At 39.1% G+C, this 24734-nt stretch overlaps 2 protein-coding genes across 2 annotated transcripts; one reads left to right on the forward strand and one right to left on the reverse strand.

The window, feature by feature from the left end:
- Window positions 1–2586: 2586 nt before the first annotated feature.
- LOC308355001 (olfactory receptor 6C74-like) lies at window positions 2587–3552 on the reverse strand (the record flags this gene model as incomplete). Its single annotated transcript, XM_080822920.1, has 1 exon — window positions 2587–3552. One exon carries the CDS (start codon window positions 3550–3552, stop codon window positions 2587–2589), a length of 966 nt encoding a protein of 321 aa, XP_080679046.1.
- Window positions 3553–21991: 18439 nt separating this feature from the next.
- LOC308355173 (olfactory receptor 6C74-like) lies at window positions 21992–22954 on the forward strand (the record flags this gene model as incomplete). Its single annotated transcript, XM_080823195.1, has 1 exon — window positions 21992–22954. The coding sequence occupies one exon, from the start codon at window positions 21992–21994 to the stop codon at window positions 22952–22954; it is 963 nt and encodes a 320-aa protein (XP_080679321.1).
- Window positions 22955–24734: the final 1780 nt, after the last annotated feature.

The raw sequence follows: 24734 nt of genomic DNA on the forward strand, positions 1-24734 counted from the left end.
ATCAATTCCCTCTGAAAGATATTCAGAAATTAGCTGAGACACTCCTACAATACCAGGCAACTGAGAAAATAGCCACATCAAAATAGGTGGGAAAAGCTGAGACACTCTCACCATAAACTCCACCACACATAGCACCTTACAATCCGGTGAGAACCCCTAACCCCCAGCTTTTCCCAGAAGAGGAAAGGGCTTACACCACACATCTAGGGCCTCAACTTATAGGGCTGACAACCAAAGGATTGGCTCCTAACTTGCCTATTTCTAGGAGCTGAGAGGCCCATCATAGACTAAAATCAGAGACTGACATTAAAGCAGCATGTGAAAACTTTCCTCAGCTCTTCCCCCTGGGTCGACATAGAGCAAGCAGGCAAAAACGGCCAGCTCTCAGTTTCTCTGTAGAAGGGATTAGACTATACATCTAAAGTCTCAACTTGACCAGCTCCTACCCTGACGGTCGGGCTTCTAACTAGCCTGCATCTGGGAGCTGACAGACAGGAAGTCACTACGTTCCTAGGAGCCTGAATAAGCCAGTGGCCACTTTCTGTAGCTCCTTCTCCCCTGGCTTGCTCCAGAGACAGAACCAAGTCTCCAACTAACAAGCCTGTCTCCGAGATCCAACAGCCCCCCGCTTTCATCAGGCCTTTGAGGATGACAGACAGTAAAGCAACAGTTTTAAAGAGTGTGGTCTGAGTGAGAATGCAGCCATTTCCCACAGGGCCTCTACCCAACTCAGCGAACAGTGAGTAGGGGATTCACTCTCTCAACTGCTCACTGAGGAGAGAAGGAATTGGACCACGCATCTAGCATTCCCCACTTTTCTAGCTTCTGCTAGAAAGACTAGTTTCTATCCTACCTGTCACAGGGACTAATAGGGTTTGGCATACTTTAGTCTCCTGGGGCATACTAGAAACAAAGATAGTGGTTTGGATGAGCACAAAGGTTCAAGAAGTACCCAGAATCTGGCTGGGCTGATAGGGGAGGTTCGTCTCCTACAATAGTCTGGTTCATGAGGCCAGGCTGTGAAAATTGGCAGAGGTGGCTATTTCATCTAATGCACAGAAACCAGAAACCCCAGGAACTCCTGCTTTTAGATTAGGCTCAGAAATTACTTCTTTGGAGAAAGAAGGGACAAAGACACAGCTGTCCTTGGAAGATCCTAACCCCCAGGACACTTTATAATCAAACCATTCCAAGGCCAAAAAAAAAAAAAAAATCTAAATCTGCCAATATTTTTTGATAGTCTAAAGTTCTTTAAATCAGATTATGCCTTGAATATAAGTAATTCTCAAATCACGCAGGAAAGGAGTATATGTGCTCAAATCAGACATATTGAAAATCAAATGCATAGCATGCACATGCCATGTGGGATGTGACAGGAACCACTTCCCATTAGGGCCAGTTGTCTTCAGGTGGGAGCCACTTCCTCCATGAACTTACAAACACAATAACTGACCCAATCTTAATCCATTTTTTAAAAAATTATCAATTCCACTTATTTTCCTTTTAAACTTTCCTAATTATGAGATTTGTTAGCTTTTGCTGCATAAAGGGTCAACCGTAATTCAACTTAACCTGGGAGACAGCAGCAGCTCCCGCACCCAAAGTCACGTTAGGAGAAAACATCTCTTCCAAAGAGGGAGAAAATTTGGTAGTGGGGTCACCTACCTTTCAGCAACCTACTGGGATCAAGGCTTAGCAACATCAATTACAGGGAAAAAAACTGAACAAATTTAAATGTTCTGGGATGCCTGGGTGGCTCAGTCAGTTAAACATCTGCCTTCAGCTCAGGTCATGATCCCAGCATGCTGGGACTGAGTCCCGCATTGGGATCCCTGCCTGGCAAAGAGCCTGCTTCTCCCTCTCCTCCCGACTCATGCTCTCTGTCACTATGTCTGTCTCTCTCTGAAATAAATAAAATATTTTTAAAACTTTTTATAGTTTTGCATTTTATTTCTATTTTAAGAAAGAGTTAAAGACAATTTTGTTGATAATATTAGATACATCCTAACCACCTGGAGTTACACTGAGTTATTTACACCTCTAAAACCAATAGACCCAAAGAGAGAACCAGCCTACTGTTGGTTCATTTACATAAAAGATCCAATTAATGAAATACCATCAATTTTCATTAGGTTATAATATTTTGACTTTATATAATTCCAGAACAATTTGCTTCTACAATTTCAAACCCTGAATCCATAAAATGGTGATGGTTTCTATCCTTTCTTAGTATCAGAAAACTCAAGCATAAGCATGTACCATGAAGAGTAATTATTATTATATGATTGACAATTTTTTTATTCCTAAAGAGTTTGTATTATGTGATTTATGTACACTGGGCTCTCCATAAATGTTGTGTGAACTGAATTCATGAAAGACCACTGAGTAGAAAATCAAGGAAGATATTCTTCAGCATGATATAGAGAACTCAGAGGAGTTTTCAAAGAGTGAAAAGTATTGTATTGCAAAGTAAGATTGTATCCAGCCAGATGAAAATTAGCTTAAGCTGGATCACCATATGTAGAATTCTATAGAAAATATTTCCCCAATTGTGGGAAATTGAACTAGAAGACCAAGAAGATCCATTTACGCTCCAAAGCTCTGTTTCTGTAACCTCAACCTCGACAGAGCATCCCTCAGAGCCCAATGGACCTGCTTGTTCCGTAGAGTATAGATGACAGGGTTGAGCAGTGGGGTCACCACCGTGTTCACAAGGGCAGCCTCCCTATTGGAGTCCAGTCTGTTTGTTTGCTTTGGTTTCACATATATAAACACACAGCTCCCATACATCAGAAAGAGAACCATGAGGTGAGAGGAGCAGGTGGAGAAAGCTTTCTGTTTCTCCTTGGCTGATGGAAGTCGCAGGATTGTGACTACTATGTTGCTGTATGCAATGGTGGTTATGATAAGAGATGTTATAAGGACAAACAAAGCGAGGACAAGGGTCAACATTTCAGTAGGTCTGGTGTCAGAGCAGGAGAGATGAATCAGGGGGCCAAGGTCACAGAAAAAGTGGGGGATGACATGGGGGCCACAGAAAGATAACTGGGAAACCTTCACTACCAGCCCAGTGATGAGAGGGAAGGCCAAAGCAAAGCACGCAGTGACCAGGAGGAAGCAAGTCTTCAGGTTCATGATGGTTGGGTAATGCAGAGGCTTGCAAATGGCCACATACCGATCCAGAGACATCACTGCCATGAGGAAGAAAATTATTGACCCAAAAAAGAAAAAAGAAAAGGCTTGTATGAGACAAGCAGTAAAGGAAATTGGTTCCCTTCCCAAAAGGAAGATGGACAGCAGTTTAGGAATAACTGAGGTGATAAAACAGCATTCAGAAAAGGAGAATGTGCTGAGTAAAATATACATTGGTGTCTGGAGGCGATGGTCAACCCAAGTGATGGTGATGATCACCACATTTCCTGTGATAGAGGCCAGGTATGCCAGCAGATGGATCAGGAAGAAGATATTCCCTAGGTCCTGGATGGCAGGAAACCCTTCCAGAATGAATTCTTGGATTGTTGTCTCATTCCTCACCTCCATAGTGATCTCCATTTCTCTATCATCAACTCTGCTGGATCTGTCAAACAGAAAATGCTACCACCAAAGAATAAAAATTTAACTGATGGCCACTATTAAAAAGCAATAAATACTAGTTGCAGCTACAATTCTGAATGAGGAATCACTTTATATAATTTAAATGTTATATTACAAATTATTTTGAAATTTGTCAATTATTAAATTGTAAAAATTGAAGGTTTATTGTTCATTTTGAATATAATTTTTAATGTGCAACTTAACTTTTCTAGAAAATAATATATTTGAATAATAGCCCACAAGGTAAACACTGTAAAATAAAAATTATTTTCAAATAACATATAAACCCAACAGATAACAGTGAAGGCTGTCATCCCACAGAGAATATTTTTATGGGGTCACAATGTTAATTTCTATACTTCAGGTAGCATATGCAATATATAAAGGCCTCCAATGCACTGGCTTTAGCCCTCTGGAAAGAGAAAGTGTGGGGTAGGGAGCCGTTTTCCTATTAGCATGTTTCAAACCAGTTATGTTCCTCAGCTGGTTCATCCTCAGTTCTTTGCCCAAAACTTTAAGACTGAGCAGGATATCTAGTTTATCACAGTATCTCATAACTACCCAGTCCTTGGGTTTAAAGAAACCATGTCTAAAAATGGGAGTGAGGGATGGTTGCATGACTTGGTTGTTCAGAATCAATGAGAAAACATTTAAATGTGCATCAATTTCCCTCTCACTCTACACACCTGGCAGAACAGTCGATTTTCCTTCTGCTATTAAGTCATATTACCTTTCAACGTTGTTTTCTGGGAATATTTTTGTTACACTGGGAAGTTTCAGTGTGGTGGAATTATAAATATATTCCCATTGCAATCACAATAGGAACATTCATTTTTTTCTTTCTTTAAAGATTTATTTATATGAGATAGAGAGTGAGAGAGAGCATGGGGGCACAGAGAGAGAAGAAGAATCCCTGCTGAGCAGGGAACCCAAGCGGAGATCAATCCCTGCACCCTGGGATCATGACTGAGCTGAAGGCAGATACTTAACCAACTGAGCCACCCAGGCACCTGAGGAACATTTGTTTTTTAAAAAATGCCAGTGCCTAGCTGGAAGCCAAATGAATTGTCATGTAATCTTTGGGAAAGGATTCAGGCACATGTTGGAAATCAGTGCTCTAGTAAATCACCATAATTAAATTGTATTTTACTTAATTCTTTGACTTAGTTAAAACTATTACATTAACTATGCATGATCCACAATACAAACTTAAACATTACTAGTCTCTGCTTTAAATATTTGACTTATGGGGCACCTGGGTGGCTCAGTGGGTTAAAGCCCCACATCGGGCTCTCTGCTCAGCGGGGAGCCTGCTTCCCTCCCTCTCTCTGCCTGCCTCTCTGCCTACTTGTGATCTCTCTCTCTCTGTCAAATAAACAAATAAAATCTTTAAAAATAAATAAATAAATAAATAAATATTTGACTTATTAGATTGCAAGTTATTCCCATAGGCAAGTACTCACCAAGAAACAGCTCACAGGAAACAGCTTCTTTGACAACATGCTGCTTTTTTCTTCCAACAAACCAGGATCTTTCCTCAAAGCTAATGAAAGGGGGAGGTGAGATGTACTTTCTGGGGAACTTATAAAGAAATCAATGAATGCCTATGTCTTAAATTAATAGGAAATTATTAAAGCTAATTTTTTTCATGGAAGACAGAGATTTCTAAACTCTGGAAGATTAACAGTCATAGTTTTCCCCTATGGCAATTGGAATGATAAATCCTAGACCAAGACAATAGAAACTGCTGTAAATATGCACAAGAATATGCTGATGTAACCATTTAAAATTCCTGAACAAACTTATATCCATTCTATGGGATACAATGACACAGCCCATGATGAACATCAAATCTGGTGGGTTGTGCATTCAAAATAGAAGAGAGTCAGGAAGAAGAAACAACAAACTTTACTTTCCTTTGGACCGTCTCGCTAGTCATTTTCTTATCAACTACTTGCTTCCCACCTTTCAGAGTAGGTGAAGATCATTGAAGCCATAAATGAGAATATATTCAAGTGCCCTGATGATATATTTACCACAGAGTCATTTACCATCCCTCATGAGGACACACAGGACCCAAAAGGACAAACCTCTGGAATATTCAAGATTCATTAGAGGAGTACCAAAAAAAGGGAGCACGAACTTAAATCACAACAGAGTCCCAGAGGACATTTAATTGTTCATATTTGGAAATTAGAAATTTCAGCAGAAATATACCCTAATAACCATTTCACTGCATGTGGTAGCATACTATCACCATTCTCAGGAGCCTACGCAATCCTTTGTACAAGTCCTCAAAGGTTTATTTGTCATGAGTGCCCTAGCATTGCAAAATCTACAAAGTCCTAAATTACATATGTTAAAAAAGACAAGCTTAGGCATCAGAAAGAATGTTGTACAATTGCCCTCGCTTTTTTTTCCTTTTTAACCTGGTATTTTCTTTAATGAGGTATAATTTATACACTGTAAAATGCATAAATTTTAATTACAAGTTGATAATTTTTTACATATGTAAACATCTATGTAACCACTACCCAAACCATAGAAATTCCCATCTCATCACAAGTGTCCTTGTGCCCTGTCCCAGTCAATAGCCCACACCATGAGAAAACAACTAAAGATCTACTTTTATTTCTGTCATCAAAATTTACTTTTGACACCTCTTGAAATTCATTTATGTTTAACCCGCTGAGCCATCCAGGTGCCCCTGAAATTCATTTAAATGGAACACAGCATATGTCTGGCTTTATTTTTCCTCAGATTCCTCTGAGTTATCCATGCTGTCACATGAGCCAATGATTAATTCATTTGTATTGTTTTGTAGTAGGTCATTATCTATATATATCACCGTTTTCCATTCTCTCACTGAAGGACATTTATGTCCTTTCCAATTTAGGGCTACTATGAATAAAGACATTATGAATATTCTTCTATAAGTCTTTTTGAAGACAGCATTCATTTCTCTTGAGTATATGGCTTGGAGTAAAAGTACTGAATTAATTATAGAATAGGTCTTAGCACTATAAGAAATCGCAAAACAAGTTCCCAAATTGGATTTAGGCTCTCAATAGCAATGCATGAGAACTTAAAATGCTCCATATTATCACATTGATCTTGTAAATCATTTGTAATTGAACACATTCTCTATAAATTGGTTCAGCCACTATGGAAAACAATATGGAGATTCCTCAAAAAATTAAAAATAGAACTACCTTATGATCCAGAAATTCTACTTCTGAGCGTATATCCAAAGGAAATGAAAACAAGATATTGAAAGATATCTGCACACCATATTTATCACCGCATTAGTCACAATAGCCAATATATGAAAACAGCCATCAGTGGATGAATGGGTAAAGAGGACATTATATGTGTATGTGTGTGTGTATAACATGTATATATGCACACATTATATATAACATGTATATAATGTGTATACATTATACATTACGTATACATATATACTGTGTGTATGTTATGTTTATGTATAATATAATATGTGTATGTGTGTATATATATGTATATAATGTATTATTATTAAGCCTTGAGAAAGAAAGAAATCCTAACATTTCTGACAACATTGATGGTCCTAGAGGACATTATGCAAAATGAAATAAGTCAGCGAAAGATAAATAATATATGATATCTCGTTTTTCTTATTGGTCTTGCTAAGAGTTTAACAATTTTAAGAGTCATTTCAAAGAACCAACTTTTTAATTTTTTTTTTAATTTTTTATTTTAATAAACATATAATGTATTTTTATCCCCAGGGGTACAGGTCTGTGAATCATCTGGTTTACACATTTCACAGCACTCATCATAGCCCATACCCTCCCCAATGTCCATTTCCCCACCCCCCTCTCCCGTCCCCCTTCCCCCCCGCAACCCTCAGTCTGTTTCTTGAGATTGAGTCTTTTATGGTTTGTCTCCCTCCCAATCCCATCTTTTCATTTTTTCTTTTCCTACCTCCCCCCAAACCCCCCCACCTTGCATCTCCCCTTCCTCATATCAAAGAGATCATATGATAGTTATATTTCTCCGATTGACTTATTTCGCTAAGCATGATACCCTCTAGTTCCATCCACGTCGTCGCAAATGGCAAGATTTCATGTCTTTTGATGGCTGCATAGTATTCCATTGTGTATATATACCACTCTTCTTTATCCATTCATCTGTTGATGGACATCTAGGCGCTTTCCACAGTTTGGCTATTGTGGACATTGCTGCTATAAACATTCGGGTGCACGTGCCCCTTCGGAGCACCACGTTTGTATCTTTAGGATATATACCCAGTAGTGCAATTGCTGGGTCGTAGGGTAGCTCTATTTTCAGTTTTTTGAGGAACCTCCACACTGTTTTCCAGAGTGGTTGCACAAGCTTGCATTCCCACCAACAGTGTAGGAGGGTTCCCCTCTCTCCGCATCCTTGCCAGCATCTGTCATTTCTTGACTTGTTAATTTTAGCCATTCTGACTGGTGTGAGGTGGTATCTCATTGTGGTTTTGATTTGTATTTCCCTGATGCCGAGTGATGTGGAGCATTTTTTCATGTGTCTGTTGGCCATCTGGATGTCTTCCTTGCAGAAATGTCTGTTCATGTCCTCTGCCCATTTCTTGACTGGATTATTTGTTCTTTGGGTATTGAGTTTGATAAGCTCTTTATAGATTTTGGATACGAGCCCTTTATCTGATATGTCGTTTGCAAATATCTTCTCCCATTCTGTCAGTTGTCTTTTGGTTTTGTTTACTGTTTCCTTTGCTGTGCAAAAGCTTTTAATCTTGATGAAATCCCAATAGTTCATTTTTGCCCTTGCTTCTGTTGCCTTTGGCGATGTTCCTAGGAAGAAGTTGCTGCGGTTGAGGTCAAAGAGGTTGCTGCCTGCATTGTCCTCAAGGATTTTGATAGATTCCTTTCGCACATTGAGGTCCTTCATCCACTTTGAGTCTATTTTCGTGTGTGGTGTAAGGAAATAGTCCAATTTCATTTTTCTGCATGTGGCTGTCCAATTTTCCCAGCACCATTTGTTGAAGAGGCTGTCTTTTTTCCATTGGATATTCTTTCCTGCTTTGTCGAAGATTAGTTGACCATAGAGTTGAGGGTCTATTTCTGGGCTCTCTATTCTGTTCCATTGATCTATATGTCTGTTTTTGTGCCAGTACCATACTGTCTTGATGATGACAGCTTTGTAATAGAGCTTGAAGTCTGGAATTGTGATGCCACCGACTTTGGCTTTTTTTTTCAATATTCCTTTGGCTATTCGAGGTCTTTTCTGGTTCCATATAAATTTTAGGATTATTTGTTCTATTTCTTTAAAAAAAATGGATGGGATTTTGATAGGGATTGCATTAATTGTGTAGATTGCTTTAGGTAGAATAGACATTTTCACAATATTTGTTCTTCCAATCCATGAGCATGGAATATTTTTCCATTTCTTTGTGTCTTCCTCAATTTCTTTCATGAGTACTTTATAGTTTTCTGAGTATAGATTCTTTGCCTCTTTGGTTAGATTTATTCCTAGGTATCTTATGGTTTTGGGTACGATTGTAAATGGGACTGACTCCTCAATTTCTCTTTCTTCTGTCTTGTTGTTAGTGTAAAGAAATGCGACTGATTTCTGTGCATTGACTTTATATCCTGACACTTTACTGAATTCCTGTATAAGTTCTAGCAGTTTTGGAGTGGAACCTTTTGGGTTTTCCACATATAGTATCATATCATCTGCAAAGAGTGATAGTTTGACTTCTTCTTTGCCGATTTGGATGCCTTTAATTTCTTTTTGTTGTCTGATTGCTGAGGCTAGGACTTCTAGTACTATATTGAACAGCAGTGGTGATAACGGACATCCCTGCCGTGTTCCTGACCTTAGCGGAAAAGCTTTCAGTTTTTCTCCATTGAGAATGATATTTGCGGTGGGTTTTTCATAGATGGCTTTGATAATATTGAGGTATGTGCCTTCTATCCCTACACTTTGAAGAGTTTTAATCAGGAAGGGATGCTGCACTTTGTCAAATGCTTTTTCAGCATCTATTGAGAGTATCATATGGTTCTTACTCTTTCTTTTATTAATGTATTGTATCACATTGATGGATTTGCGGATGTTGAACCAACCTTGCAGCCCTGGAATAAATCCCACTTGGTCGTGGTGAATAATCCTTTTAATGTACTGTTGGATCCTATTGGCCAGTATTTTGGTGAGAATTTTCGCATCTGTGTTCATCAAGGATATTGGTCTGTAATTCTCTTTTTTGGTGGGATCCTTGTCTGGTTTTGGGATCAAGGTGATGCTGGCCTCATAGAATGAGTTTGGAAGTTTTCCTTCCATTTCTATTTTTTGGAACAGTTTCAGGAGAATAGGAATTAATTCTTCTTTAAATGTTTGGTAGAATTCCCCTGGGAAGCCGTCTGGTCCTGGACTTTTGTTTGTTTGGAGATTTTTGATGACTGTTTCAATCTCCTTACTGGTTATGGGTCTGTTCAGGTTATCTATTTCTTCCTGGTTCAGTTGTGGTAGTTTATACATCTCTAGAAATGTATCCATTTCTTCCAGGTTGTCAAATTTGTTGCCATAGAGTTGCTCGTAGTATGTTCTTATAATTGTTTGTATTTCTTTGGTGTTGGTTGTGATCTCTCCTCTTTCATTCATGATTTTATTTATTTGCGTCCTTTCTCTTTTCTTTTTGATAAGTCTGGCCAGGGGCTTATCAATCTTATTAATTCTTTCAAAGAACCAGCTCCTAGTTTTGTTGATTTGTTCTATTGTTTTTTTAGTTTCTATTTCATTGATTTCTGCTCTGATCTTTATGATTTCTCTTCTCCTGCTGGGTTTAGGCTTTCTTTGTTGTTCTCTCTCCAGCTCCTTTAGGTGTAGGGTTAGGTTGTGTATTTGAGACCTTTCTTGTTTCTTGAGAAAGGCTTGCACTGCTATATATTTTCCTCTCAGGACTGCCTTTTTTGTATCCCACAGATTTTGAACTGTTGTGTTTTCATTATCATTTGTTTCCATGAATTTTTTCAATTCTTCTTTAATTTCCTGGTTGACCCATTCATTTTTTAGAAGGATGCTGTTTAGTCTCCATGTATTTGCGTTCTTTCCAAATTTCCTCTTGTGATTGAGTTTGAGCTTCAGAGCATTGTGGTCTGAAAATATGCAGGGAATGATCTCGATCTTTTGGTACCGATTGAGACCTGATTTATGACCCAGGATGTGGTCTATTCTGGAGAATGTTCCATGTGCACTAGAGAAGAATGTATATTCTGTTGCTTTGGGATGGAATGTTCTGAAGATATCTGTGATGTCCATCTGGTCCAGTGTGTCATTTAAGGCCTTTATTTCCTTGTTGATCTTTTGCTTAGATGATCTGTCCATTTCAGTGAGGGGAGTGTTAAAGTCCCCTGCTATTATTGTATTACTGTCGATGTATTTCTTTGATTTTGTTATTAATTGGTTTATATAGTTGGCTGCTCCCATGTTAGGGGCATAGATATTTAAGATTGTTAGATCTTCTTGTTGGACAGACCCTTTGAGTATGATATAGTGTCCTTCCTCATCTCTTATTATAGTCTTTGGCTTAAAATCTAATTGATCTGATATAAGGATTGCCACCCCAGCTTTCTTCTGATGTCCATTGGCATGGTAGATTGTTTTCCACCCCCTCACTTTAAATCTGGAGGTGTCTTCGGATCTAAAATGAGTTTCTTGTAGGCAGCATATTGATGGGTTTTGTTTTTTTATCCATTCTGATACCCTGTGTCTTTTGATTGGGGCATTTAGCCCATTAACATTCAGGGTAACTATTGAGAGATATGAATTTAGTGCCATTGTATTGCCTGTAAGGTGATTGTTACTGTATATTGTTTCTGCTTCTTTCTGATCTACTACTTTTAGCGTCTCTCTTTGCTTAGAGGACCCCTTTCAATATTTCCTGTAGAGCTGGTTTGGTGTTTGCAAATTCTTTCAGCTTTTGTTTGTCCTGGAAGCTCTTTATCTCTCCTTCTATTTTCAATGATAGCCTAGCCGGATATAGTATTCTTGGCTGCATGTTTTTCTCGTTTAGTGCTCTGAATATGTCATGCCAGTTCTTTCTGGCCTGCCAGGTCTCTGTGGATAGGTCCGCTGCCAATCTAATGTTTTTACCCTTGTATGTTACAGACTTCTTTTCCCGGGCTGCTTTCAGGATTTTCTCTTTGTCGCTAAGACTTGTAAATTTTACTATCAGGTGACGAGGTGTGGACCTATTTTTATTGATTTTGAGGGGCGTTCTTAGCATCTCCTGGATTTTGATGTTTGTTCCCTTTGCCATATTAGGGAAATTCTCTCCAATAATTGTCTCCAATATACCTTCTGCTCCCCTCTCTCTTTCTTCTTCTTCTGGAATCCCAATTATTCTAATGTTGTGTCGTCTTATGGTGTCACTTATCTCTCGAATCCTCTCCTCGTGTTCCAGTAGTTGTTTGTCTCTCTTTTGCTCAGCTTCTTTATTCTCTGTCATTTGCTCTTCTATGTCACTAATTCTTTCTTCTGCCTCATTTATCCTGGCAGTGAGAGCTTCCATTTTTGATTGCACCTCATGAATAGCTTTTTTGATTTCAACTTGGTTAGATTTTAGTTCTTTTATTTCTCCAGAAAGGGCTTTTATCTCTCCGGAGAGGGTTTCTCTAATATCTTCTATGCCTTTTTCGAGCCCGGCTAGAACCTTGAGAATTGTCATTCTGAACTCTAGATCTGTCATGCTACCTATGTCTGTATTGATTAGGTCTCCAGCCTTCGGTACGGCCTCTTGTTCTTTTTTTTGAGGTGAGTTTTTCCGCCTTTTCATTTTGTCCAGGTAGGATTTGCTTTCTCCTGCTGTGGAATTCCGCTGTTCTTGGTGACTGAAGTTGGTTTTGGATCGGTTTCTTGTTGATCTTCTGGGAGAGGGACCTGTTGTAGTGATTTTCAAGTGTCCTTGCCGCAGGCGGAATTGCACCGCCCTTGCCAGGGGCCGGGCTAAGGAATCCGCTCGGGTTTGCTTTCAGGAGCTTTTGTTCCCTGAGCGCTTTCCGTAGAGTTCCGGAGGACGGGAATGAAGATGGCGGCCTCCCAATCTCTCGGCCCGGAGGAGCCGAGAGCTTGGGGTTCCGCTCCTCAGTGCGCTCTCAGAGCAAAGCGCCCAACAGTCCCACCTCCCTGGCTTGCGGTCACGCCTCGAGGAAAGCAGTGAATTGTTGGAGCTGGAGAAAAGCGCCGGGTCACTTTTGTCTCCGCGGCCTCCGGCCGCGCTCCGAGCCCACCCAGCCTGCGACCGGCACAAGGTAACCCTGGGCTTAGAGCTCACTCCTCGGCTTTGTCGCTGTAGCCGGCTTCCCCGCTCCAATACCTGCGAGCTCTGTGGCACTCAGACACCCCCAGTCCTTCTGTGACCCTGCGGGTCCTGGGGTTATGCTGACCCCGCCTGGGTTTCCCCCCAGTTTAGCCTCTGGAGCGATGTCTCCCAGTGGAGCCGACTTTTAAAAGTCCCGATTTTGTGCTCCGTCGCTCCGCCGCTTGCCGGGTGCCGGCCCCTCCCCCCGGGGTCTATCTTCCCGTCGCTTTGGATTCACTTCTCCGCAGGTCCTACCTTTCAGAAAGTGATCGATTTTCTGTTTCTGGGATTGTTGCTCTTCTTCTCTTTGATTTCCCGTTGGATTTGTAGGTGTTCACAATGGTTAGATAAGCTATCTAGCTGATCTCCTGCTACCCGATGTCGTCTCAGCCTGCTACTTCTCCGCCATCTTGACTCCTCCCCCCACTTTTTAATTTTTTATTGTTTGTTTTCTATTCCATTGGTTTATATATATTTCCATTCATATTTATATGAATTCACACTTATTTGCATAGTTCAGTTGTAATTTCCTTTTACATTCCTACCATTTAAAACTGAACATCTAAATGATTAATTTTATACACTTATTTCTAATATAAACATTAATGCTATGAAGTTTCCTCTAAGCATGGCTTTAGGCTGCATTTCACAAATTTTAGTATGTTGTGTTAATATTTTTGCATCCAAAATATTTTCAGATTGTCTTAGTAAAATTTTCTGTAATCCAAGAGTAATATAGAAATGTATTGTTTATATCCAAGTATTGAGGAATTTTCTAGATGAATCATTGTAATTGATTTGTTTAATTCAATTGTGACTAGAGAAAGTATTCTATCGTATTCTGTATTTTCAGTCCTTTAACATGTTTTGAGATTTATTTTACAACCCAGCATAAAATATATCTTGAAATTTCTTTTTTTTTTTTTTGTAGTTTCAAGTTTTTATTTAAAGTCCAGTTAGTTAAGATACAGTGTAATATTAGTTTTAGGAGAATGGTGATTCATCACTTATATATAACACCCAGTGCCTATCAAAAGTGCCCTCCTTAATATCCATCACCCATTTACCCCATCCCCTACCTCCCCTCCAGCAACCCTCATTTTGTTCTCTATAGTTAAGCCTCTCTTAAGTGTTGCCTCTCTTTTTTTCCTTTCCCCCATGTTCATCTGTTCTCTTTCTTAAATTCCACATATGAATGAAAGCATATGGTATTTGTCTTTCTCTGATTGACTTATTTTGCTTAGCATAATATACTCTAGCTCCCTCCACATCATTGCAAATGATATTCCAAGTCCAAAAATGACATGACATTGCAAATTCCAAAAAATAGAGTATCATTCTTTTTTATGGCTGAGTAATATTCCATCATGTGTGTGTGTGCGCGCGTGCGCGTGTGTGCGTGCGCACACACGCATGCATGTCACATCTTTATCTATTCATCAGTTGATGACATTTGACTCTCTCTATAATTTACTATTGCTGATAATGCTGCCATAATCATCGGGGTGAATGTATCCCTTCAGATCAGTATTTTTGTATCCTTTGGATAAATACCTAGTAGTACAACTTTTAGGTGCACATGGAAATAATGTGTATTCTCTGGGTACTAAATGTAATAATGTATAATTATATGTACAATTAATGTAAAATAATCTACAATTATGAATTAAGTCCACTTACTTGATATTCACACAAATTCTCTATACTTACTGATTTTTTTTTGTCATTTTGCTGTATAATTATTTAAATCATCGTGTTTAAACCTCTAACTATGATTGTGGATTTTTTTTACTTCTCCTTTTACTTCTTCTAAGTTTTCTTTTATGAACTTTAAGCACTATCATTGTATGCATATACATATAGAATTATGTCTTCCTGATTATTTCATTTCTTTATCATTATAAATTTATCTCTTTATATCTGAAATACACTTCACTTGTGAAGTCTGTTTTTTAAATATATATTACTATGGTCACACAAGCTTTCTTTAGCTTGATGTTTGCTTGGAATTTCTTACTCTATGTATTTAAATGTTATTCTTATGACCAGCATGTAGTAACCTTCCTTTTTACCTAATATGGTAATCTCTGTCTCTGTCACTCTGTGTGTGTATGTGTGTGCGTTTGTGTCTCTCTCTCTTTTTTAATTAGAGTACTTAGTCCATTTATATGAGTGTCATTATTGTAAGGTTAGATTTAACTCCACCATCTTGATATTTCCTTTTATTTGTCCCCTCTGTTATGTATTTCTTATTCTCCTTTCCTGTCTTCTTTTGAATTAACCAAGCATTTTTAGTATTCCATTACAAAGAGCTCTACAGATTTCTTGAGTTATCCCTGATATACAATGGCTATATCTAAAGTGTATCATTTGATATGTTTTAACATTTAAATACCTGTGAAATCACCATTATAATGAGTATAATAAAAATATACATCAACCCAGTTTCCTACTGCCCTATTGTGATGATTCCATTTTATCGCTTTTTATTGGCTTCTTAAATACAACTTTGGATTTTTATTTTAGTAGTTGCTTTAGTATTATAGTATACATCTTTAACTTGTCACTGTCTACCTCCTAGTGATAGTTTACCACTTCCCATATAAGAAACTTAAAATAACATACTTCTACTTCTACCCCCTCAGCTTTTATATTGTTGTCATGTATTTTCCTTATACATATGTTATAAACACCACAGTGCATTGTTACTATTTTTGTTGCAAGAGTCAATTACCTTTCAACAACATTTAAATAATTTTAAAAAAGTATCTTGTATGCCCATATAATTATTATTTCTGGTGCTTTTCCTTACTTTCCATAGATCCATATTTCCATCTGGTATAATTTTCTTTTTCTTGGAATGACTGACTTTACCAATTATTATTCTGTAGGTTTTCTGGTGATTAATCTTTTTATCTTTTGTATGTCTCCATTTTTTTTAAGATTATTTATTTATTTATTTATTTAACAGAGAGCAAGAGATCATAGGTAGGCAGAGAGGCAAGCAGAGAGAGAAGGGGAAGCAGGCTCCCCGATGAGCAGAGAGCCTGATGTGGGGCTCAATTCCTGGGCCCTGAGATCATGACACTAGCCAAAGGCGGAGGCTTAACCCACTGACCCCCCCCCCCAGGCGACCCTGTATGCCTCCATTTTTGAAAGACATTTTCACAGGTATAGAATTCCAGGTTGGCAGATTTTTATCCATGGTCCTCTCAAAGTCCTTGTATCATTGTATTCTCATTGTTTTTTTATTTTTTTTTCAACTACCATCTTCTTTTCTTATATATTTTATTCAAATTCAATTAGTTAACATAGTGTATCATTTGTTTCAGATGTAGATTTTGGTTATTCATCAGTTGCATATAACACCCAGTGCTCATTACATCATATGCCCTCCTTAATGCCCATCACCCACTTATCCCACCACCCAACACGCATCCCCTCCAGCAACCCTCAGTTTGTTCCCTACAGTTAAGAGTCTCTTATAGTTTGTCTCCCTCTCTGATTTCATCTTATTTTTTCCTCCTTTCCCCTATGATCCTCTGTTTTGTTTCTTAAATTCCACACATGAGGGAAACCATATGATCGTTGTTTTTCTCTGGTTGACTTATTTCACTTACCATAATACCCTCCAGTTCCATCCATGTCCTTGTAAATGATAAGATTTCACCTTTTTTGATGACTAATATTCCATTGTGTGTGTGTGTGTGTGTGTATACCACAGCTTCTTTATCCATTCATCTGTCAATGGACATCTTTCCAGAGAAGATTCTATGTTATCTTTATCTTTGTTCCTCAACAAGAAACATGTAATTTTTCCTCCTGGCTGCTTTTAAGATGTTCTGTTTATCACTGGTTTTGGGCAATTTATTATGTGCCATGGTGTAGATTTTTTCATTTTCCTAATGTTTGGGTTTTACTGAGATTTTTGGTTCTGTTTTCATGAAATTTAGAAAATTTTGGCCATCATTTCCTTGAATCTTTTTGTGTCATCCCCCTCCACACATAAACGTCATCTTCAGAAATTTAATTATATGCATGTTGGATTACCTAAAGTTGTCCCATACTTCATTGATTATCTTTTCAATTTTATGTAGATTACTTTGTGTTTAACTTTCTGTATCTTCAAATTTGCAAATCTTTCATCTTCAATGTCTAATATGCTATTCATCCCATCTATTAATATTATTCATAAAAATTCTGACACAAATAAGTACAATTTTCTTTTTTAAAGCCACTTGTTTCAGTTATGATTGACATATAGGAAGTTGAGAGGCAAAGTGGGGGGTTTGTGGGGTAGAGAAGAAAAAAACAGTGAAACAAGATGGGATTGAGAAGGAGACAAAGCATAAGAGACTCTTAATCTCACAAAACAAAGGGTTGCTGTGGGGAGGGGGGTAGGAAGAGGGTGGTTGGGTTATGGACATTGGAGAAGATATGTGCTATGGTGAGTGCTGTGAAGTGTGTAAACCTGGCAATTCACAGACCTGTACCACTGGGGCTAATAATACACTATATGTCAATAAAAAATTTTTTTAAAGAATTAGAATATCATTTTCCCAGCTGTAACTTTCATTTGTTGCTTGATTGTGGGCAATTAATTCAGTCTCCTCATGCCTATGTTTTCCCATTTGTAAAACAGAAATAATATGTAGTTTATAGGAATATTGTGAAGCACAATTAATTTTTGTAAAGTGCTTTTTAACAACTTCAATGTCATAAAAATGTAAAAAAAAGTCTTAATTAAAAATTTTTTTAAAAAGGCAACAAAGAAATCCGGACAGGGTAACTTACTCTACGCCTTCACTTCTCCTCCTGGACTCAGATTGGAAGCTACTAACACTACCATGCTTCTCCTCACATGGATGGATGGGTAATGGGCATGGTATTAATGAACTCCCTATTTTAGAATTGATGTGTTCTGTGTCCTTATTGCCATTGTTGCCTTAGTTTTATAGAAATTCCAACAGGGACCGTGGTTCTCAGAGTATTATTAGTATTCCTACAGTTCCACCCTTGCCCTGGGATTCTGCCTAATGAGAATTTCAGTGGGTTCTGATCCCCACTTTCTGTTCAAATTAGCATCCCCTATGCCCTCTCCCACAATATCATAGATGATGGGATTTACCTTTCCTCAGGCCTCAATTTAGCCTTCTTCCTTAGGGATATGATACTAGAAATTGGAACCATTCTAGGAATATATCATATTAACCAGATACACTATAAACCAAAATATTCTTACTATCTAAATCCTGAATATATGTGTAGCCTATTTTTAAGAGTGGCCAAGGGCCAGAATGGCTAACATAATAGTATTCTGAAGAGGAGAATCCTCAGCTGATATTTGCTTAATCTCTGAATATTTTGATAATTACAAATAAAACCTTAAGAACTATTCCTTCCTTAACTAAAACAGTATACTCACACATTCAAAGCACAAGGAATGCTGGAAATGTCCTTGATAAAAGAGATCTCAAGTATCCTTTAGAAAACATAAAGATATAGTGTGTATTGGAGAGCCAAAAGGCACTATCCAGAAAAGAGAAAATAGACCAAAGACAATTAGAAATATTTCTTGGTATCAGCTCACCACCCCTTATGCTAGATACAATGTAGAGTTAGTTCAACCCATTTCTTTGAGTGTCCACTTTGTAAAACTTCCCATCAAAACCATCCCATGTTCCCACCATCACACTATTATTGGGACTCACTCAGGTATGATAGGTATTTCTGCACCATGAAGCTGGCATTGAATAATATTAAAACCCCCTGAAAATGAGCCTTGATCTGAGCATGAAAATGTATAGTCTCATATGGCTCTAGCTGCTGTAACTCTTCTACCATTATTCTTTATTCTCCCTCACTTCCAAGTGAGAAAATAAGCATGAGGTGCAAGTTTGCCATGAACTGAGAACAGGGTGTGTAGATGGACAGATGATCTAAAAGTGATTTTGTATACTTGTGGGAAGGTGGAACCCATAGGAATACTCATGAAATTTTCTATAATATTTGCCTTGACCTTGTAAGATCAATAATGTTGAGGGCAGATTCAGGCAGAACAAATTTCCAGCTACCATATACCCCGTGATCTCCAGCAAATACAAGAGTTTAGTCCCCTTCTCAGGCTCTGGATGGGAATCCAGGGGCCACAGAAAAATGGGTCACTCCTGCCACCGATGCCCAGCTGACAAACCCAGGAGGAGAAGCACCCTCCAACCCAGTGGTTGCTATGGGTACAGCTTCTCCACCCTCAGGCTCACATCTCTTCCTCTTCTGCATCTAGAAAGATCTGGGGAGTCATATCACAGAAACTTTTCAAGAGCGAGGGGTCTGACAGGTTACAGATGTTGCAGAAACCACCTACCATACCATGCCCCCTTCTTCCCTGAAGAGGAAAAAGTGCGTGCTTTCCTTTTTCAAAAAGACTGGGGAGCACAATGAACATATTCTTCAGATGAAAATATGCAATGAAAAGAATTATAATGTCAGTGAAAGCATGAAGAATTTGTGAATAAAAAGGAGGACTTCTCCAGTACTTTCCCAAAAGCCTCATGAAAGCCAGAGTGTGATCCCACTGTTTCTTACCATAAAATATGTTATTTTAACAACTATGCTCTGGTCTCAGTGTATATATTACATGTAGAAAATTGTAGTCTGGACTTTTACCTAAAATCAGGATGAATATTCAACTTGGGACTTTAAAAACCCTTGAGAAATTGTCATATAATTTCCTTGAAAAATCTTGGCAGAGAACAGTGTGGACATCTGGGAGTCAGCGTCGCTACACACAAGGGAAGATAAATACAAAGGTTGCATCAGTAATTCTCATTCTCAACAGTAACCAATTAGCTGCCCCTAAGACACCAGCTGTACCTTTACTTTCTGCCCCCGTCTCTTCAGCATCTAATAAGGCCTGGAGACCCACACTTTCTGCTCACTGGCTGGGTTCATCCTGCTTGGTGACCACACAGTCTTGTGGTAAAACTATCACAGAGCCTCAGACTTGCGTGTCAGCATCGCTTCACTGTTGATGCAGTAAAACAAGGATGCTTCTCCACGTGGGAAGGTGAGCATATAATGGAAGGGCATATGCAAGAGAAGGTGTTCGGAGCAGGTGTGCCCACGACACGGAGCACTGCCGCAGAAGGATCCCTGTCTCAGCAGCACCCAGGGCTAAACCAGTAAGAAGCTGTGAGCTCCCATTAACTGCTATAGGAGGCGACAGCAATATTGCATGTTAGGTGGGCTTCTACCAGTGGGGAAGGCAGAGCCAGACATTTCATGAGAACCCTAAGTAGTCTAGGAGTCCAGCTCTAGCCCAGAATTCAGAGCAGTGAAATGTGCTTGTTTTAGTCCCTCTGTTCCTTTTGGGGTTTCAGTGGTCCAGGGTGCCATGTAGCCTTTTTTCACTTTGGAAACAGGCACTGGCAGCCAGAATACTGGCAACATGGTATGCATATTCACCACGCACCCTCCCCTTCACCACCCCAGCCAGGGGCCCCAGGCCGTGACAAATGAGTCTCCTTCTCTCTCCTTTCCCCTCAGCCCAGAGCAAGCTTTTGATTTCTTAGAAGACAATAACTCAAAGGAAGGAAGCCCTACTCCCCATATGGTGACTCTTGGCTGAGTGCCTGTCCTCTGGCATCCTGGTAACTTGGTGGACTTACTGGGGTCAACAGGAACAGAAGGAGAGGCTCTTCAGGCTGTGCCACTCAGGGGTGAGCCATTCAGTTACATGAGCTGCCCTCAGAACACCAGTCTCACAGTGCTTTACTGAGAAGGACACATTCCTCACTGCCAACCTTCAGCCTAGTGTTGATGTGCAGGAGCCAAACACCATCCTGAGAGAAGTTACTGATGGAGAGGACTGAAGAAAGTATGTTCACTGAGCTTGGATGTAAGAGTGAGTGCATGAGCATAAGGTGCCCAGCACATCCTCATAAGTGGGTTAATTCTATGAACTACTATCATACCCTTTTCTGTCACAGGCCAGCGTGAACCATGTGAAGGTGGGTAGTAAATCCTAGATTTACAACTTACCTCATAATACTGTGCAGCCCTTAATATCTCTGGTCTCCAGCCCCTTCTATAAAATGTTTGTACTAAAGTAGATCCTCTCTAAGCCCCATGTCATTCCACAGGTCTGTAACACATCAGTGCTATTGTCTGAAGAGAGAAACAATTAAGATAAATAAAGCTAATATTTCACTTAAGGTTGAGAGGGCATCAAGAATACATTTGTTCCTGTTTTAAAATATTTTGGGGGCTTCTGGGTGGCTCAGTGGTTTAGAGCCTCTGCTTTCGGCTCAGGTCATGATCCCAGCATCCTGGAATCGAGCCCCACATTGGGCTCTCTGCTTAGCAAGGAGCCTGCTATCTCCTCTCTCTCTCTCTGCCTGCCTACTTGTGATCTCTGTAACAAGAAAAAAAAAAGAAAAGAAAAGAAAGAGAAAAAAAATATTTTGTCACTGTATTTGGAAACAGCAGTTACTTCAAATTTGGGCATTTTGGCTAAAATCCCAGCTATGTGATCTAAGATCCCTAGAACTTTCTAAGCTTTATTTTCTGCTTTTAGAAGAAGGTGCTCATGATTATTATGGTGAGTAACAGAAATACTGAATTTCAGTGATGAGCAGAGAAAAAATGTAAGTTCTCAACAGATGATGATGGACCATAGAATGTGTTGCAGATTTTAAAAGGGATAGTGAAAGGGAATATTACTAACATTACTATAATGATACTTACAAATTAGGTTATAAAAAGAATAAAATATATAATACAAAAATGTTAATAACTCTGTCTACTTAAACTCCAGGAATAATACTAGTGATCATAATACTAAGAATTTAAGGAACACATTAAGAAACATTGGGACCATCTGGCAAGTGAGTTACATGATTTATCTTAATTAAGTCTCACAAGAACATGAACAGGTAGATTCTATCATAGTCATTGCCTAACACCTAGCCACCTTCTTGGCTACTGAAATAACTTAATCATGGTCTCCTAAAATCTTTATGCTCCCTGATGTCTCTATTATAGGTTAGACCATCAGTGATGATGATGTGGAAAGAGATGCCCACAGAAATGGGGAATGGGACAACTGTCCAAGAATTCACCTTGGAAGGGTTTCCTGCCATCCAACACCTGGGAAAGATCCTCTTCCTGGTACACCTGTTGGCCTACCTGGCATCCATTGCAGGCAATGCGGTCATAGTCACCATCACCTGTGCTGACTCCCGGCTCCACACACCTATGTACTTCTTCCTCAGCATTTTCTCCTTCTTTGAGTGTTGTTTTACAAGTACTGTTATTCCTAAGTTGCTGGTTATCTTTCTTTCAGGCAGGCAAACCATTTCCTTCCCTGCCTGTTTCATACAAGCATTTGTCTTTGTATTTCTGGGAGCAGCAGGATTCCTCCTCATAGCAGTGATGTCTCTGGATCGGTATGTGGCCATTTGCAAGCCTCTGCATTACCCGACCATCATGAACCTGAAGACTTGCTTCCTCCTGGTCACTGCCTGTTTCACTTTGGCCTTCCCTTTCATCACTGGTCTCGTAGTGAAGGTTTTCCAGTTGTCCTTCTGTGGTCCCCGTATCATTCCTCACTTTTTCTGTGACCTTGCCCCCCTGATTCATCTCTCCTGCTCTGACACCAGCTCCACTGAAATGTTGGCCTTTGTCCTCGCTTTGGTTATCCTTTTGACATCTCTTATCATAACCATCATTGCATACAGCAACATAGTAGTCACAATCATACAACTCCCATCAGCCAAGGAGAAAAAGAAAGCTTTCTCCACCTGCTCATCTCACCTCATAGTTCTCTCTCTGATGTATGGCAGCTGTGTGTTTATATATGTGAAACCAAAGCAAACGAACAGGCTGGACTCCAACAGAAAGGCTGCCCTTGTGAACACGGTGGTGACCCCGTTGCTCAACCCTGTCATCTACACTCTGCGGAACAAGCAAGTCCACCAGGCTCTGAGGGAGACAATGTACAGAATGAAAATATCAAGATGAAAAAAATCACATGGCCTTTGACTAGAGAACCAGTGTCCTCAATCTGGCCAATGTAGCAGTCCACGCAGTTGTAGTTCAGGGTCTCTAGCAGATCTCACTTGACCTAGCACACCTTAAAAAAAATGGAAATCTGTTTTTACAAGGTCACATTTTACCTTGATGCACATACTATCTTCTCTCTAAATATTCCACATTTTATGACAATTGATTAATTGAAATAATCTTTTACTGAATTTCCTTCTTCTTTCAGATACAAAGATGTGTTTGAAATTTCCAAAATTTTGTAATTTATGCACTTTTTTTAGATTTTATTAATTTGACAGACAGAGATTACAAGTAGGCAGGCAGAGAGAGGAGGAAGTAGGCTCCCTGCTGAGCAGAGATTCCCAATGTGGGGCTCAATCCCAGGACCCTGGGATCATGACTTGAGCCCAAGGCAGAGGCTTTAACCCACTGAGCCACTTAGGCGCCCCTTATGCACTTTTTATCTCACTTCTCTCTAGCCATAATCATGGCACAATGGATTGATGATTAACCAAAAGGCATTTAGATAATTAAATAACAGAAGGTTGTTTATTATTTTCTGGTTATGAAGGAAATGATGGAAATACTACCAATACTTTGGTCCACATTCCTTTCATGCCTAGCCTAAGGAAACAATGGTCATAGTACAATTCACCTTGGAATATATATGGTTTGCTCAGGTGTGCTCTGAAATGCTGTTTTTGGCCCTTAGCTCAGCTACATATGCGTTTTTCAGTCCCATGCTGGAGGGAAACAGAATTGTTCTCAGGCTTAGACCATTCTCTAAAGAGTGAGAATGACTGCACCATGGCATGGCTGACCAGCTTCTATCTCCTAAATTATTTACTCTCGCTCCAGCCTCTCAGATGCATTATTCATATTTATGATTGGTTCCTATCCTAAAGCTGTTACTACAGATGCTTGTGTATATCGGTGGAAGGGAGCACTTATTTCATACTCATATAATTTCTTCCAAAGATTCTAATGCTTTATCTACTTCATGTTATTAATGAAAATAAATGAATTAAAAATTTTCCCTCATTGAATTGTGTTGTCAAATATAAGGTTATCTTCTGTTTGATCATCTATTTTAAAACTAACATTTCTGTTATCTCAATCCTTATAACTTGTACTTTTTCCAACTATTTGACAGCTAAAATGTACCTATTTATTCTTCAAAAGAAACATCTCTAAAATGATTAAGACAATTTTTTATTTTGTTTCTCTTTAACCAAACCCTGAGGTTAGATAACCTCACATATATTTTATGAAACACATTGTACACCATGATTAGATCCTATTTGGCCTGTGTGGTCCTATTACCATGGTCAGAATTTATCTGATTGATAGTAAGGAAATATCAAACATGTCCTAAAAAAGTCTCAGATGATTGGCTGTTATCCATTGTATAAAAAAGGGTTTGGAAAAGCCAAGATCAGAGTAGGAAAGTGTATAGACAGTTTTACAGGAATTGGAAGAAAGAGAGTGATGGTTTAGGGAAGTGGCAGTGGGAATGGAATGTAAATGGACCAGAGTAGACTCTGAATCATTTGCACTGAACAAGCCTGGTGCTGCCGTCAACTAACTGGTCAACTGCCAAAAACATGTCAGTCACCTTCTCCATAAAATATGGAGACTAAACCATATAATCTCTAGAATCCACTTGAAAATACTCATATGCATAGCAATACGATGCTGCATGAACATGGAAATAATTGTCCACCCTGAGAGTTGAATTATGGAGGAATGTTGTGAA

The sequence above is a fragment of the Martes martes genome (assembly GCF_963455335.1).
Source record: "Martes martes genome assembly, chromosome: 14".
In the NCBI taxonomy this organism is placed as follows: Eukaryota; Metazoa; Chordata; class Mammalia; order Carnivora; family Mustelidae; genus Martes; species Martes martes.